Source organism: Falco cherrug, chromosome 3 (genome assembly GCF_023634085.1).
Source record: "Falco cherrug isolate bFalChe1 chromosome 3, bFalChe1.pri, whole genome shotgun sequence".
Lineage (NCBI taxonomy): Eukaryota > Metazoa > Chordata > Aves > Falconiformes > Falconidae > Falco > Falco cherrug.
In genome coordinates, this window is record NC_073699.1 from 20,819,497 (window position 1) to 20,836,217 (window position 16,721).

The 16,721-nt window shown below is 41.9% G+C and overlaps 1 protein-coding gene across 2 annotated transcripts; it reads right to left on the bottom strand.

The window, feature by feature from the left end:
* Window positions 1–3,579: 3,579 nt before the first annotated feature.
* Window positions 3,580–15,993, bottom strand: MAL2 (mal, T cell differentiation protein 2). 2 transcript variants are annotated; one of them, XM_055703652.1, is made up of 4 exons: window positions 15,483–15,993; window positions 13,148–13,216; window positions 7,873–8,031; window positions 3,580–5,490 (listed from the first exon to the last, which is right to left on the bottom strand). In XM_055703652.1, the coding sequence occupies exons 1-4, from the start codon at window positions 15,615–15,617 to the stop codon at window positions 5,419–5,421; spliced, it is 435 nt and encodes a 144-aa protein (XP_055559627.1). In that variant the 5' UTR covers window positions 15,618–15,993; the 3' UTR covers window positions 3,580–5,418. The 2 variants fall into 2 exon arrangements, with proteins under 2 accessions (XP_055559627.1, XP_055559626.1); XM_055703651.1 differs by having other exon boundaries at window positions 13,046–13,216; window positions 15,483–15,974.
* Window positions 15,994–16,721: the final 728 nt, after the last annotated feature.

Below are 16,721 nucleotides of genomic sequence, written 5' to 3' on the forward strand. Positions count from 1 at the left end.
TGTTTTCCACTTGAGAAGTAATCACAAAGAAAAATGGCTATGATCTTTGTGTGGGACAAAAAAGAGGCAGCAAAGTGTTTATAGAAACAAAACACTTTTTGCCTCATCGGTTTGTCTCATAAATCTTATTGAACCTAAAATGACACCCGTAATAAAGTAATATTAAAAGGCAATCATTCATGGGCACTGCGAGTAGAACTACCCAAGCATGGAATCGCATCACTAGGAAGCCCCAGCACTTTTCTACAGGGCAAGGGGTCTGCGTGAGGTCCCAGCCCTGCAGAGAGAGGAGTGCAGAAGGATGCTTTTCGCTGCAAGGAACCCCTCTGGACTTTTTCTGGTCTGCTTTTTCTTGTGCCACACCACTGGGTCCAGTGACATAGGCCACACCTTGCTGAGATGACCAGGAAAAGGTTTGTGGATGAGATTAAAATATTCAGTAATTCTTTTAAATTACTAGTAATGCTGCAATCAGGCATGGATCCCACAGGCTGAGTCCTTGCATGAGGAGCCCCTCTGGAGCCAGGCACAGTTAAGTCTGATACTGAATATGCTGGACATAAGCGTATTAATATTTTGTCCCCAAAATCCAGAATCCTTATAGATATTTGCAATAATGCCACAGCAAGAAAGGTGTTAAAACCACACCTAGACATAATCTGACTTGATCATTGTGTTCCCTTGAAAGATAGCTTGACAAGTTAGTTGCCAAAACTTAGCTCAAGTTTCTGAACTGAAAAAAAACCTGTGCCCTGGCAGGCTTATGACAGGTAATACTTTGCTAACGCCAAGAATTTGGGGCTGAAACACATTGTATAGGAGGAAGCAGCTGAAACCTGCAGATCCTGGTGAGCTGTTTCCTCTATTAAAATGAAGCAAGTAGATCAACACCTCAAGCAGGAACTCTGCGTAGCCTATTTACAATTGGATAATCAAAATTCAAGGTCAGAACACCCAGAAACTACAATGTTTGATCTAGGAATGACAATTTGGCATGTTAAACCTCCCTTTGACTCATAATCGTTCACAAAGCATCATTCTACCTTTTAACCCCGTGTTACTAATTGCCAGAGTAATCCTGCCATGACAGAGACAGAAGTGGAACAGGTCACGTACAATCCACGCTATACGGCTCCCCTTCCTGCTCAGTGCAGCCAGCAGTACAGGCTGCTGAGCACAGCACTGACATCTCACTTGAAAAAAACAGGTTTCCTTTTCTTGCTCCACCACAGATCCCCTGTGCAAGGCCTTCAGCAAGCAATGCTTAGTGTCTATGTCTGAGTCACCCACCTGTGAAATGAGAACAGCACTACTCTTTCCAGGAGCACCTTAAGGATAAATACAGTAGATTCTGAGATGCTCAGGTTAGAAGGGAGTTTAGATAAACACGGTAAGGGATGAAAAGACACTTAATCCAGTGGGAGAAAGAGGAATAGTCATGCTGAACTCAACTTCTAAAAAAAAATTAAATACTTTCCTTTGCTGTTTACTGATTTCAATACATCAGATTTGCTTTGGCTTCTGATGGTTTTGTGTCTCAACAAAGACCAATGAATCACGACCAATGGTACAAAATACAGCTAAGAAGAAATACAACATGCTCTCCCTTTGAAGTTTTTCTTTTTGTAAGACTGAAAAGAGCAATGAGCTATTTGCACCTCAGTTTGAGAACTTGTGGTTCACCGTTACCACAGACAAGACCTAGTAAGCCTTTCTGTACAAACTGGACAGCCTGGCAATGGAGTGTGAGATGCATTGGGAGAGTAGTTTCACAGTATATATGTAAAACTGGAACAAACAAGCTAGCTGAGTTTCAAGCTCTCTTTCTTTTTTCAAATTCAGATAGGAAAATGATGAATATCAATCTTTGCTTAAAGTTATCAAGCAAATGCAAAAATACAATGATTAGAGAAAGTGCAACAGGAGTCAGCATTGTCATCATCTCGTTTTGGAAGCCGAAGAGAAAGACGACACCGGTCTAGTGATTATCCAGTACTTTTTTCTTTAACTTTCTATGAAGGGCACAGATTTCTGCAATCACTGGCTCTGCCTCTCTCACCTTTTACAGCTGTGTTTTACAACTGCATTTTATGACAGCATTTTATAGTGGCATAACTTCACTCACATCAGGGGCTATAACCAATGTACACAGCCAGAGAAATCACAACCACCTGAATGGACAGATCCTGTATATATCAATAATTACTTCAAGACCTGTGTCACTTTGGGTTATTTCCAGGCATTCAGTAGGACAGAAGCAGTGTCAGGACTTCAGTGAAGCACTTGCTGTGCATATTTTCTGAGAAAGTTCTAGCTTTCTAAAATGTGCACTTTCATTTCTCTTTAGCAATAAGCAACAGACTGTTGCTTCTCTCTGCATCCTTTAAGGAAAGTCTCCTTAGAGAGAGCTTATTTACCAGCAGCTACTACACAACGGTACCCAAAAACCCCATGAAATATTCTCTGATCCTAAAAGCAGGGACCTGCATGGTACCTTAGATACTCCTGTGCTGCAGCTTCATATCAGAGGTGTTTGATGAAAACGCTATTTGGCATCTGTGGTCTCATTCCTTTTACCTTAAATTCATTGAGATAGATTATCTCCCTATGTCTTCCCTTGCCCCTTCCATTCTTTGAAGAGGTCCAAGCTTGTGTTCTTCAAGGTCATAGGCTTGGGGGAATTTTTGTACAGGGAAGAGTGATATTTATTAGAACCAGCTTGCATGTATCACCTGTAATACCTATCACAAGAATTACGTGTTATTCCTGTATCAGTATTTGCATACGGACATCCTAGCCTGCACATACCATTTCTGAGTCCCACCTTTCCTTTCCTTTCTTGTTTGTTTTTTTTTTTTTTTTTGAAAGAATGTAACTGCTTGTTCTGGTGTGTCCTTCCTTAGATCTTCCTCCAAGTACTGCAAACTCCTTGCATACTAACAGAAAATTTCCATTCTTTCACTCCTTTTTAGCTGTGAAAGCTGTTCTCCATTACTGTAGTCTTTACCTTTATCTCCTCTCTGCCCTTTGTTTGTCTTTGATACTGAAGAGGGAAAGTTCAGCCTTTCCTCACTATACAAACAGTTTCCATGCTGTGCTAACCACACTGCTATCTGGACTTCCACAAGTAGATTAAGAGACTTGAACAGCGCCCATCAATCATGATCTTTACACCTCTAAACTTGGACAGCTTTTTAATTGACACCATGTGTGAGATTCATACTCTGTAGGTTTAAACAGGCAAAAGATTAAGATCTTTCGCCCACCATCCCAGCTGGCTGCAGAGACTGTAGCTGTAGCATGCATAGCCTGTGGTGTGCAGTGCATATGCAGGTTGCAGGATGAAGGAAAAAACACACCAAAGATTAGCACCCACTTGCAACGTTGTCCCAGCCAACCTTACTCTTCTCCTCACTAATATTCATGCTGTGTCACATGGCAAATGGCTATAAAGCTATCACCAATGTACTTGTGCCTTGTCAAGAAATCTTAGCTTTAATTTTATGTCTAGCATCAGGTCAGTCCAAGTTGCAAGGTAGTTACTTTCCAAAGACAGAATTAATAAACAGACTACTGCCATAAATATATTAAGTAATTTTAATGCTGCTTAGCATAAGTCTTTGTTACATACTTTCATCCATATACTCCAGTGTAAATGTATTTCATACAGTATGAAGTATTTTTAAAAGTATATGGCTCCCGATAAAAAGTTCACAAAGTGAGTTTCAATGCAAATAGAGAATTAGAAAAAAAATAATTAGCCAGAGTACAAAATCTTTGGAAGATAAAAATTTCAGGAAACAAGATATAAGAAAACATCCCATTGCAGTAATTCAGGATGACCAAGTGGTTCCAGTAGTCAGAAGGGCGGCTACTCACTGCTGTGTCATCCCTAAGAACCTGTCCTGGGTCAGCAGGGACTGCAGGGCACTGCTGAGGGTGGCTGGCTCTCACAGATCCTTGTACCTGACAAGTTTGATAAAGTAACCTTCATAGTAGACACCCTCGTTGGCTCAAGGAGAATGAGTAGGCCTGGGAATGAAGAAAGTCCTGTCTTCCCTTACCCAACCCACTGCTGGTCTCTGCAGAATATGCAGCTGCACTGGCAAGTTGTTTTACAAATGACAGAGAGCCTTTATTCTCCCAGGTTATCAATTTGGCACTATTCACAAGAGCGAAAAACTATTTCCTAGCATTATAAAAAAAAGTTTCACCATCTGCATAATGGCACAAGTGTTAGGGAGCAGAGCGCAATGCTGTCATTTAGTTTTGTTACATTAATTTTCTATATATATTGCGTGTCATTATACAACAGGGTTATTCAGGAGAGGCTCAATTAAACTTCATTTGTGCCAAAAGCAGACTCCATAGTGGGTGGACTGCTTTGCATTCCACTGCTTTCAGCAATATGTTGCATAGGCATCTGTCCAAATAAAAACACGTTTACAACACTGCATGTTTAGAATGCAACAAATAACATACCGCAAGAATTGAGGTCAGATGTTATTCACCATTTGGTACTCAATTCAAATGCTATTGACTCACATAATAAGTAACATGCAGCACCTGAAGTTAACAAAACCAACGCTGTACTTCTACAAATTAAACCAGTGCAAATATTCCTGTTAAACAAAAATATACCATGTATATACACACATAACACAAATGCACTGTTTTGTTTTGCAGTATAAATAGATCTGATTAAGCTGAATTCCTAAAACTAATGAACTACTGACTGACAGTCCCAAACAGTTTCCACCTACTAAAGAATACAGTAAGCTTTAAGGATCAGATGACCATAGCTGGATATGGCTATAAAAGAGTATCAAAAGATTTCACTGGATGGATATTTAAAATATTTTCTCTGTACATCAAAGTTAATAATATATATACTAAGTTGGTATCACAAATTTGGTCAGCCTGGGCTCTGATCATTGCAAGGAGCAGCACACATTAAAACCAGGAGGAGTCTTCTCCGTACCCTCAAGGTTCTACCTGTGTGGAATGCACTGTAAGCTGCAAAACACTTAAGGCCCAATCCCAGGAGTTAATGGAGGGGAGCTTTTTAGCTGTCTGTGCAGTTAACGTGCTGGTTTAGTTTCCATCTTCTTCCTCTTCTGATTTAGCACTAGAATTCTGTTATCTGCTAATGACACATTTGTTTATGCCTGAACTCCGTAACACCATACAATGAGTATGCTTCTAATGAGTACAAAATAAAATTAAAAATTAGAAAGGGAAGAGATGGAAACTTGTTATCTGTTAAGGAAATTCTGGTTAGGGGTTATTTCAGCACTTTAAAATAGAGTTTAAGCAAAAAACAAAAAGTCTTTTTTGAATTAGATTACAGTAAAACAGACATGTAGCACTTAATTTGACCTGAAGTAGAACACTCAGGCATTAACCTTTCTTCAACTGCTATAGCCTCCATCTTCTTAATGCCAGGGCTGTACTGCAACCGTAACAAACAGCTGTTGCAAAGGCAAAAATCTAAAAAAGGAGCAGGAATAAAAAGAAGAAACAAGGAAAAAGTGAATCACACATTATATTGTTCTACTTTTTTTTTCCTATTCTAAATGAATACAGGAACACAAATGATTCAAAAGCTACCTCCCCCGGCCAAAATGCTTAAGGTAAAGATAGGTTTTGGATCCCCTTAAGTTTTCTCATGAACCTCTCTGTTATAACACCACGTTACTGCTTTTCACTTACTTGCCTGCTTCAGAAGACGTTTTGAAATACAGTATGAAGCAGAATGTCTGCATGAGTTACGGTACAAAGTAATCATATGTATGTACACTGGGTATTTCAGTTTCCTCTTATCTAGACTGATCAAACATTAATCTTGGATTTGTTTCCAAGTTAATGCCTTTACCAGCAAACAACTAAGACAACACATCCCTCCAAACAGCAGAACTCTTCTACTTGCAGAAACACAGAAACAGCTTCAAATCTGGCCTCCTTGACCAGATAACCAGCCATTAGAACAACTTCCAGAGAAATGACAGGAAGTTGCTATTGTTCAAGAACTGAACTGAATAGACTTGAATTGAAGGTCATGCCACAGCAAACTTGAATATATAACATAAACCAGAAGGAAGAAATGAGAAACTGAATTGCTGAAAAAAAGTTTCTCATATTGTCCAGTGTTAACAATGGATTCTGTCTCTTAGAACATACAAATTCAATCATGTCGTAAAAACCTATCCCTGGCTTTCTATACAAGTGTTAATTTCACAATGAAAGCTTTGAAAAGATGCTACACTGTGGAACTATCACCCATATAAAATGAACATATATATTTTTAATCACAGTATATAAAAGTAATTTTAAAAGACAAAATATTAGAAACCTTTTATTTTTTTCCATGTAGGTCACAGGACTGTTTTAATCAAGTGTTTCAAAGGATTACAATTTTTTTCTGTATGTCCTGACTTTATAATTACATACTTTCGGAAACAATGCAAAGGCACTAAAGACTCAGTTATCTGATTCACCATTTCCCAGCATCTCTTAATGAAAAATACTGAGGCAAATTACAAAAGTCTCCACCTCCCCTATCTTGACAGGGATTTGAGAGGCTTGAAGAACTGAATGCTCCCTTGGAAAAACAGTATGGAGGGAGGAAAGGTCTCTTGGAGTCCTCGGCATCCTGCTGTCAGACAAAATGACCATATATTCACTGGGATCTGAAAACATTGAACAAGAACTGAAGAGCTACACTTAAGGGTAGAATCTTAGACACCTGCTTAGTTTAAAGCCCTCCCTTAGTTCAGGCACAGGTATGAGACACCACCTCTGTCCTTGTGCCATATGGGCCCATACAGGGTTCAGATGTGCTCAAGTGTGTTACTGGCAAGAGGGTAACGGTGAGGCACTCTGGGCCTGGAGACTGCCATGCCCACCTCACCCCTTCAGAGACTGAAAGGACCTTTCCTTTTTATTCTCCTCTTGCAGAAAGAATGTGAACTTTACACCTTATGTTCATCTGTTTTTATCTTACGATTAACTGAATGTGTTGTACTGCACAATATTTATGGTGTATTTAGTTTTAAGGACAACAGATACCCTCAGAAGGCTTTAGAAGTTTAATAAATAAGTACAGTTCCCTGGGGTATGCAAGACCCTCTGTATGGTACAAAAAAATAAGAACAGTAGCTTCAGTTCTTTAAGTGAAGCTTACTGGCACACCTCTACTTGCCCTTCAGGAGTCCAGCCTGGGAGAAAGCTAGAGGCTGGTGTACTTTCTTACACAGCTATGCACACCCACATCACCAGATGCAATGACTTAGTGATGATGCAACTACAGTGAGTGAGAAAAATGCAGTCTGAGCTTAGGCTATCAATTAAAGCACTCTAATCCTTGCCATAATAGACAACAGGGCCCTTACAGATATTTACGCCTGATGTAATAAATGACATATCTGGAACTTCACAAGGAGCTAGTCCAAGTGTTTTTTCCCCGTGGCATGTTCAGGACTATCTAAATAGTATTAAAAAAGTAACTGAAAGTTTGAGCACAAGCATGAAATTCACACCTGATGCTTTGATGAAGGCCCAGTTACTATCTTTTCCTTCTATTCTAATAACCAACATTGCTTTTACAAAATACCTCGTCTGAAAATTATAAGCTGTAGTGATCATATATTTAAAACACAGCAGCGAAGACAGGCAACTGAGCACCTACCACATTAGCATTAGCTTATTCCAGTATTTTTTGCACGTCACTGTTAGACACACTCAAAGACAATCCTTTCTCTCACAACTTCTCCTTCTATTCCAGCTTGCTATTAAGTTCCCAAGTTAAATGGCTGGCTACAAAAGTTTACAACAGACTTCTGTTTCTCAGATATAAATGTATGAAATACATACCGAGGCTGCTATGCTTATGTTATATTCATGATCAGCTAGAAGCTTCTCTTGTGTGGTGGAATTGAATTTGCGGGGAAAGTAATGTAGAGATGTAGTTGCTGCTTGCAGTAGAAAAGCTCCAAAATAAAAGACAAAAGTTGTCCCATGGAAAAGAAAATCCTGAAAAGCAAACAACAGAATCAGTCTGGGCTGCAATACGTATCTAATTCTTCCAGTCTCAGTACAAATGAAACCAAGCACTGAAACATGAAATGAGCACCGATAACGGTAATTTGAGATAAGCAGTGTTAAATCCATGCAAAGCTTAACCTGCACATGTTTTCACAGTTGCTTGCAATTATAAGCAACTCACTAACATAATCAGTGATGAAGGGCAACTCTCCCCAAACCCTGTAGTCTTTCAGATTAAGAGGCATGTGCTCACCTATATGCACATATGCTGACCCTGTAGATCACTTCAAAGCCGTTAGAGTTTACATTGCTCTCCCTTCATGCGGCTTAGATAAAAAAGAAGGGACATGCAGGCCAATCTTATCACAATTTAAGCAGTATAATACAAGCTTGCAGTCCCCCAAATCCCTTCTCAGCTATAACCTAAGGTCCAGAAGTCCCCCCTCCACGTTTAAATTTTGCTTCTGTACATGCCTAGAAACACCTCAGCCTTGACACAGCTGAAGTTTACTTCATGATACAATCAGAATCCAAGAACTGAGGCATTTCTTGAGAACTCTCTCTGACTTGGCTCTGCCCAAAATACAGTAATTTGGAAGTACTTCATGATACTGTGGAATAAAATGCCTGACACTTGAGAGGACAGGAGTTAGGATTCACTTTAAATATGCTTCTCTCCTGGCCTTCTCCAGGCGATTCCCTCCTCTGTGGTGAATGCTAGCTGAACACAAGGTTTAAACATCTAACTCTTATTTCTGGATTCTATTACTGGAGCACATGAAAAAGCAGCTCTGGTGCCTAAATCTTACTGGGGGTTGTATTTCAGAGTCCAGTGTTCCACACAGCAAGAGCCAAGACATGTTCCAGTGCAGTTTTAAAATACTTTAAATATTCTTCCAACATCTCTTTCTGTTGTTGAGTCTGCAAAGCTGACATTTGCACTGCACTCAGTTCCTGAGTCTATACAACATATACTTTCTGCCTATACCTATGCAGGTCTGCAAAAGCCATAGACACAATTTTTAAAATTATACAGAAGTATATGCATGCTTTTTGGTGACATCCACATTGCATATTCTGCCTCCAGCACTAAGGAATTATTTATGTGCTTTTAATTCACTTGAACATAATGGAATACCAGAATGCCAAGAGTGAGAACCCAGGGTACACCACGTATGAGTCCATCCTAACAGCAGACAGCATTCGTATGCACTAGCTATTGACTGTCTGATATGGAAGTGAGAATGGGTTGCATTCCCTGTTTACAGAACTGTGTCTTTGGAAATGCGAGGTTTTATTTTTGTTTAAAGAATTTTCTTTCCCAACTCATCAGTTTTTCTGTATCTGATAGCAGCTAAAGCTACTTAAATCACACCCTGTTCAGTTTTTATAAGTTATGATATATGCTGTTACTACAGTTTCCCATTCCACTCAGATCAGGAAACAATTTTCTCTTAATTAAGAATCATTTGATCATTTGTGATTAGGTCACAGAGTGTACAGCTTTTCTTAATGACTCCCAATTACTGGGAATCCAGTTTTGGCAAAACACCTGCAGTAATTCCCAGCTTTTGGTTTTCCTTTCTGGCTGGGGTGTTGGTTTGGGGTTTTTTCCATTTTTTAAAAACAGTTACTTCCTCTTGGAGTAACACCAGGAGGCCCCACTGACATCCACAGAACTGAGAAGGGGGCAGAGGGTACCTTCCTAGCCTAGCTGGATAGCTTTTATGGGCTAAGCTTGCCAGATCTCAAGTTTTGGGTGTAAGAAACATTCCCTCAGTCACCAGCTCTGCTGTAATGCCTGTATGTCATAGAAAAAAATAGTAGGGACCTACTCCAGCACAAGAGTGCTGAAGCATCACAGAAGCTGCAGTGCTCTGCTGCAGCTGGGGGAGGCACTTCCCCACCAGACACTTAGCTGTTGTGGCTTACCCCTGCTCACTTGAGCTGGCAGATGGACACGCACAGCTTTCATGCTGCCACCTACGCACACCACATCAGACTGCATGCAGGTGTGTGTTCGCTGTGTGACGAATACTGGACCCCATATCATGGCCTGACATTTCATAACACAGGATTCCAGCAACTTGAAAGGTCTGCACAAACCCATGAATATTCAAGGACATCCATTATTCTTGGGCTGCTAAATACCAAGCATGCAACTATGCCAGCGTTACCAGCTGTATGCTTTTGGCACCACAGCTCACAAAGGAGCAAAATAGCTCCATGAGGAAGACTGTGCTTACTACATACAGGAGAGATATTTTCAGAAGACAAACTTTTTCATTTCCTTCATTCTCCTGCCAGACCCTTTAATTTCTTTCTCCTGGCAGTAATTACAGTGAAGCTATGTAGTATCAGTAAGATTTCATGTTTCTGCGACCAAAAAACCCAACATCTTATGAGGAAGGTTTTTTTGGTTTTTAGTAATTGCTAGCATGGTGCCTGACTCTCCCTTGCCTCCACACTTGTATTATCATTGAAATCTCATACAAAGTATCTGTAAAACACTACCAGATGTGCATGATATGTTAGTTTACATCTAATTTGTAAATGAGTGTGTTGTGAGTCAGGCTGTAAAGGACAGTATTTGTCATACCGTCTGGTTTAATACAGTGATGCACAGAGTGATGTACCTCCATAAGGCCCATATTTCCACCCCCTATCTGTGTGGCATCTTACTTTTGAAGTATCAGTATTAGGATCAATGGAGCTACTTGTGACATAAGGTATTACTAAATGCAGGACTGTCAGAACCCAATCCTATTTTGCAAACTTACATTTAAACTCCTGGAGTCTTAAACCACACTTCTTCATGAATCTTTACATGAAGCTACAGTACTCCAATATAACTAAACCATGACTTCCCATTTTTGACCCAATCTAATGACCTGTAGCTTCCGAGTTCTATTTTGTTTAAGAAATAGCAAAACCAGTGTATTTACCTAAATACATGCCATATTAAAACAAACAGGTACACTATTTTATACTAATAAAAATAGTTCTAGTGTTTCTAGTATTTATTTACAACAGAAGGTAAAAAATCCTTGTGAAGTGCAGCTGAAGAGTTTAGTCCCAACAGGTTACAGAACATTTGGGTACCTGAAAATAGGTCAAATGATCTTAGCTTTGTTGATGGCTGAAGGGGCTGGATTTCAGCTACCATGTTAGAGATCAAATGATTCACTCTGAATTTATTTAAAATGTTGACTTAGTTATGAGAGTTATTTAGATTAAGTTGCAGAGTCCCACAGATGCAGCTTTTATACAAGTCATGTAGCAACTTCCTGACATAAAGTGTTTCAGTAATTTCTCACATACAAGGGGACGAAATTAACAGTACAACAAATCACTGCCAGCATCAAGTAGCCAATGTGTAAGACACATTCACAAATTTGTTGTAAGATGAACATTTGTGTAGCATTTTCAATCTATAAAAGGCTATGCCCTCACCCAGCGACACTTAAATAGATGCGTGATTGTAAATTGGCAGTTTCAATGAAACCCAGGACACTATTAATTTACTTAAGTTATGCACATGCTCAAGGGCTTTGTTGCATCATAACTTGCGAGGATGTCACAGCATAAATTCCTGTAAAGGTCTCTGTAATTGTAATTCGTTATTAGCCTAATTACTGCCTGTATTGTGCTGAAAAGCTGACACTGTATGGATGTGTATTTGCTATCAAAAGTACTAAAGTTTGTTTTAATAAAATCCAGTCTGTTAACACTGATGGGCTTTGAAGTTACCAGTTAAGAGCCCCAGACTCATGAAGCTCTATGATTTGCTTTAAAGACCTTTTGTTTTAAGGGACTGTCCATGAGTAACGTGAACAGAGAAATAATTGCAGATGTTGATACTGAAACACACAATTCCAGCTATGATCAAGAAGTGTCAATAGGAAAACTAAGCCACACAGGAGGAAGGTGAAGGTGATCAGCAGTTCTAAACAGCCATACTTTTGTATTTTAGAAGTTCCAGTCCTTTCGGAATTTTTTGGGGAATTCCCATTCTGATCACAGTTTTGGCATCTCTTATTAATAAGAGAGTAACTACTTGAGTGCTAGAAACTCAAGGTAAAAACCAGTTAATAACAACAAAGGGATACATAATAGCAGTCAATAACCTGAGGTATCTATGTGGTCGGTAAAAACTGGAGCCAACCGCTTCCCTGTTTTAATAGGAAGGTATAGTCTGAGAACTATCGGCACAAGCCATAACAATCCATTACAGCAAAAATCAAGTCTTGTCTCCACAATGAAGAAATGCTGAGCAGTGCATAATGATACCTGTAGTCTCTTCTCTAGTTTTTCCTCTAAGAAAGATAAATCTTAAGTCTCCTAAAAAAAATGTTAACCGATATCATACTGCAGGTTATGTTGTCTTTGACCACCTAAGGTCTAACAGTCACTCACCAATGCTGCCCTAGCTTTAAGGAATTGACCCAAAGGTCAGCAGAAGACTTTCTTAGGAACTGGAGGAGACTGCCTGGGTGACTTATTACAGTCCATGCTATCTCAGACAACCACATCACACAATGGGTTCACGAATGTTATCACCTCCTTTACAATATTAGATGTATCTTTCTACCCCGCATTATTCTCAGGGTGTTACTACCACTTGTCTAATAGTCAGAAAGTATTTTCCATTTTCCAGTCCACAATTACTTCTGGCCATTTAAATCAATTTGTTGTCATGCCGTGTTAAACTAGTCCTCTTCCTACTGCTCATGCATTTTATGGGCTCATAGAGGACAAGTATGCTCCTTCAAACAGTTTAAAAAGCTGTGCTCTTTCAGACTCCATTGTAAAAGAGGTCCTGTATTTTCCTCTGTCATCCTTGTAGTCCTACTCCCTCTTTTTCCAGTTTTGAATTCCTCTGTTTTGAAAAACTTTCTGCTAAAACAGAAGGCCAGACATTAAGACTTAGGATCAGTACTCATGAAATGATCTTCCATTTATAAAACAAAGGGAATCCTTAAATAAAGAAAAAAAATCTTACTGTTTGGTTCCAGTTGACAGCAATTCTATTTGCATAACCAAAGAGGAACACACACAGGAACACAATGGACAGGAACCACGCAGTCACTGCTACAAACATTACCCATCCCTGCAGCAGCAGCAGCGGAACTCCAGTAGAAGCTACCAAAATCCAGACTATCGTTCCAAATAGCTGCAAGAAAGGAATACAGATGATGAACTGGAAGATTACTTTTATTCAGTCCTTTCTGTCTAAGAACTAATATACATCAACATGTCCTCAGATTACTTTTAGGAACCAAGAGGAAACACTTCAAAAGTACTCAGAGAGCCCAAGTGCCGTTCTCAGAAATGATAGGCACTAAGTGGTGGTAAGATGAAGCCACTCTGAAATTATTAAGGGCTCTTAAAATAGTCTTGAAAACGGGATTTACAAACCCAGGTGACTTGCATTCTGCTGGTGCAAATTTTACTCTTGCTTTCATTTTGAGGGAAATATAAGAAATCTGAAAACATTGTTCAGACACACAGATACGAATCTCTATATAGACACACTGAAGTTAGCATGACAAGGATGTACACCAGATTTGGATTCAATCTCATACTGTTTAGTTTTGTAGTCCTAATCAGATGGGATACAGAAAAGAGATTAAACTACATCCTCTTTTTCAATGCATTTGTAATAGAAAGCTGAAAGAGAAGAGATTAAGCAATAAAGTAAAAAAGAAAACTAGAATACAGAATAAGGTGAGTTGTAAATTATGTTGTAATGTCTAGAAAAACACACAGCTTTCCAGAATTCATAACCCAGGGAAGAATTCAGCACCGCCAATTTTCTTTTCAGCATACTGATTGCAGTGAATGAGTGGTGAGGATGTTGTTCTATGATAGGCTGATGGAGAATTTACATACTCTAAGGCTTGCCTACTTTAAACAGCTCTTGACCTAAGGAAGGGTACTAGTTCTCCCTTCGAATCCTGTCTCTTTATAAAAAAGGATAACTGGAGAAATTTGTAATTGCCATCTGAAATATGCTCATTTCTCACAGAAAGATTTATCTTAATAATCCAACCTGCTGTGTAGTGACAGCTACAATCAATTTCAAGGCAAGTTACAACTTTCCTCTTTAAATCCTACAGATTTACAACTACAAAGTTAGAGGTAACATTTCCAGATTCAGAGAACTTTCGTTTGAATCAAGGTTGGATGAGAGATACCTTTCAAAAGATGCCTGCTATAACATTAGTTGGTTCCTCTCTTGTGTTACATTGCAGCAGCATATATGTAAAGATGCATTGCTAGTCTCAGTTCAAAGCTCCCAAGGGTTTATGTATTAGCCTTCAAGTTGTTCTCTAGGGTTCCTTTTTTAGCTGTTGTGAAGAACCAAACTTTCTCTAGTTTCACAAGACTGCAGGTGCAAGTCTGTTGCTCAGAGACCAGATAGTGATGGGCAGTGAGGAAGCAGAAGGGATAGCAGAAAGTGTCTGTTAAACAAAAAGCAGAGACACGTGAATTGTTTCCAGTATTCTGAATGCGCAACTTTGAAGGCTTCTTTAAATTTAGAAATCTACCACAGAGACTGCTCTAATCTCAGCACCCACTGTCGTGCCATTTCCCTTATACTACGCCTGTCCATTTCAGCTCGGCTGTCAGATGTGTAACAGGTTGGCCAACCTAATTAACCTTTTGTCCCTACTGACTCAGGGCCTGATTCAGTGCCCGGGCTTGTGTTCTGAGTGTTTTGCTCAGGTGCAGTTTTACAGCTTGCAGGTTGGGATCCATCTCAGAGCCTGGGGACCCAAGCAGTATCCTGCTCTGACCCCAGGGAAAAAAAAATAAACTAAATTAATAAAATCAGATGAGTTCTGTCAAGGTGTTGGGTTTTTTCCTCCTATTCATTTGCACCACGGCCCTGCAGCGCCTCACACCCAGCCGTAGCTCAAAGGTCTTACACGCACACGGCATTAGACGTACTTGTAGGAGTTTGCATAGCGCCCGTAACAGGCATACGGGTAAAAACCTGCGTAACTCTCCACGGTGTGGGTTTGGGGGTCTGGGATTCCATGTGGCTCAAATGCTCGACAGCTTAAACACCCCCCGTGAGACCCGTCCCTGCGGGCCTCCCGGTGTCGCCGGGGGCAGTGCCGGGGCAGGCCGGGGGGAGCGGGGACCGGTCCCGCTGCCCTGCCCGCACCGACACCGGCGCCGGGGCCGCTCGGAGGGCTCCCTCGCCTCTGCCGCAGCCTCGGCCGCCCGCACCTTCCTCGCTCTCAAAATGGCAGGTGAGAAGCGCGGGCGACGCGGGGCGGTTTCTCGGCCGTCCCCGGGCGGAGGCACCTCGCCGCCCCCGGCCCGGGCACCGCCGCCGCGGCGGGACGGGAAGGAGCGGGGCAGCGGGGCGCTGAGGGGAGGCGAAAGCGCGGGCAGGCCGGTGGCCGCCCCCCACCCCCGGCACTCACGATCTCCAGGAAGATGACGGCTCCCGAGTAGGTGCGCAGGATGTCCAGGCCGGAGGGCAAAGTGACCCGAGGAGGCGGGAAGTAGGCGGCGGGGTTGGGAGGCGGTGGCATGGACGACGCTCCGCTGGGCAACATGTTGCTTGTGGCCGCGGCGGCGGCTGCTGCTGCCGAGCGCGGCGGGGACGGCCGAGCCGCGGCCAGGTGGGCGAGGAGGAGGAGGAGGGTGAAGGAGGGAGCAGGTGCGCGCCGCCCCGGCCGCCTCCCTCCTGCCCGCCCCGCCGCCGGGCCCGCCCCGCCGCCTCGCCTCGCCCGGGCTTGGGCGGCCACCGCCGAGGTGCCGGGGCCGGGACTGCGCCGCTTCACCGGGCCCCGGGCCGCCCAGGACGGAGGCCGCGGCGGCGCTGGGCGGGCGGGGGTGGTTTCTCCCGGTCGGTGTCGGTGCCCGGTGGCGGGGCGGGCTGCGGGACGCTGAGGCCTGGCCCGGGCCTCCCGGCGGCCGGAGGGGCCGCGCTGTGTGCGGCCGGGGCTGCCCCAGCAGCGCGGCGGTGCCCCGCGTTCCCCGGCCCTGAGTCAGATCCAGCCGCGCTCTGGGCGTTATTTCCTAACGCCGGTTTGCAAAAGGTTGTTATTTACTTTCTGGTTACAGATATTTGTGGCTTCAAAATTACGAGGTTGCCCTTTTTTTTTTTTCTTCTTTTTTTTTTTTTTGAGAAACGTAACTAGTTTGCCTATTCAAAATACCAAAAACGTTCATTTGTGATCTTCTTTTTGTTCGGTCTAACTCAACCCTACGCACCTACTTAAAAGTAATGGAAAATGCTTGTTTGATGTAAAAGTTTTGGGTAGGTGAGGGTCCAGAAAGCTCTATGTTCGTCAGACCGCTTATCATGCATTTTCTTGTACTTCTGAGTATAATTTATCTTCCCCAGATGAAGGATTGTGGTATCATCCAGCAGTTCGGTTAGTTTCTCCCTTTGCAGCTCAGGATGAGGGATGACTAGGCACAGTTTCACCCAGTGTTATCCCATGCAGTGTTGCTGGGTGTTTATCCTCAACATACGCAGCTCAATTTTTAAAGATTACATTTTAAGAAGGTTTCATGCAAGTGTATGCAGCTGCTCTGGAGGCAGAACCAGCTTGGGTGTTACCATTGTATTCCTTTATTTTTAGATGTTTGACGTTTCTCAGTTGTGCTTTTGTGGTGACAAGAAATGCCTCAGCCTGAGATGCCTGTCTTCC

Excerpts from the sequence above, each read along its gene's own strand:
- MAL2 (XM_055703651.1), bottom strand. The coding sequence starts at position 15,617 with ATGTTGCCCAGCGGAGCGTCGTCCATGCCACCGCCTCCCAACCCCGCC. Across the intron at positions 8,032-13,045 it reads CTGTCAACTGGAACCAAACA|GATTTTCTTTTCCATGGGAC; the intron begins GTAAGATTTTTT and ends TTTGCTTTTCAG. Across the intron at positions 5,491-7,872 it reads ACATAAGCATAGCAGCCTCG|ATTTTTGCCTTTGCAACAGC; the intron begins GTATGTATTTCA and ends CTCCTTTTTTAG.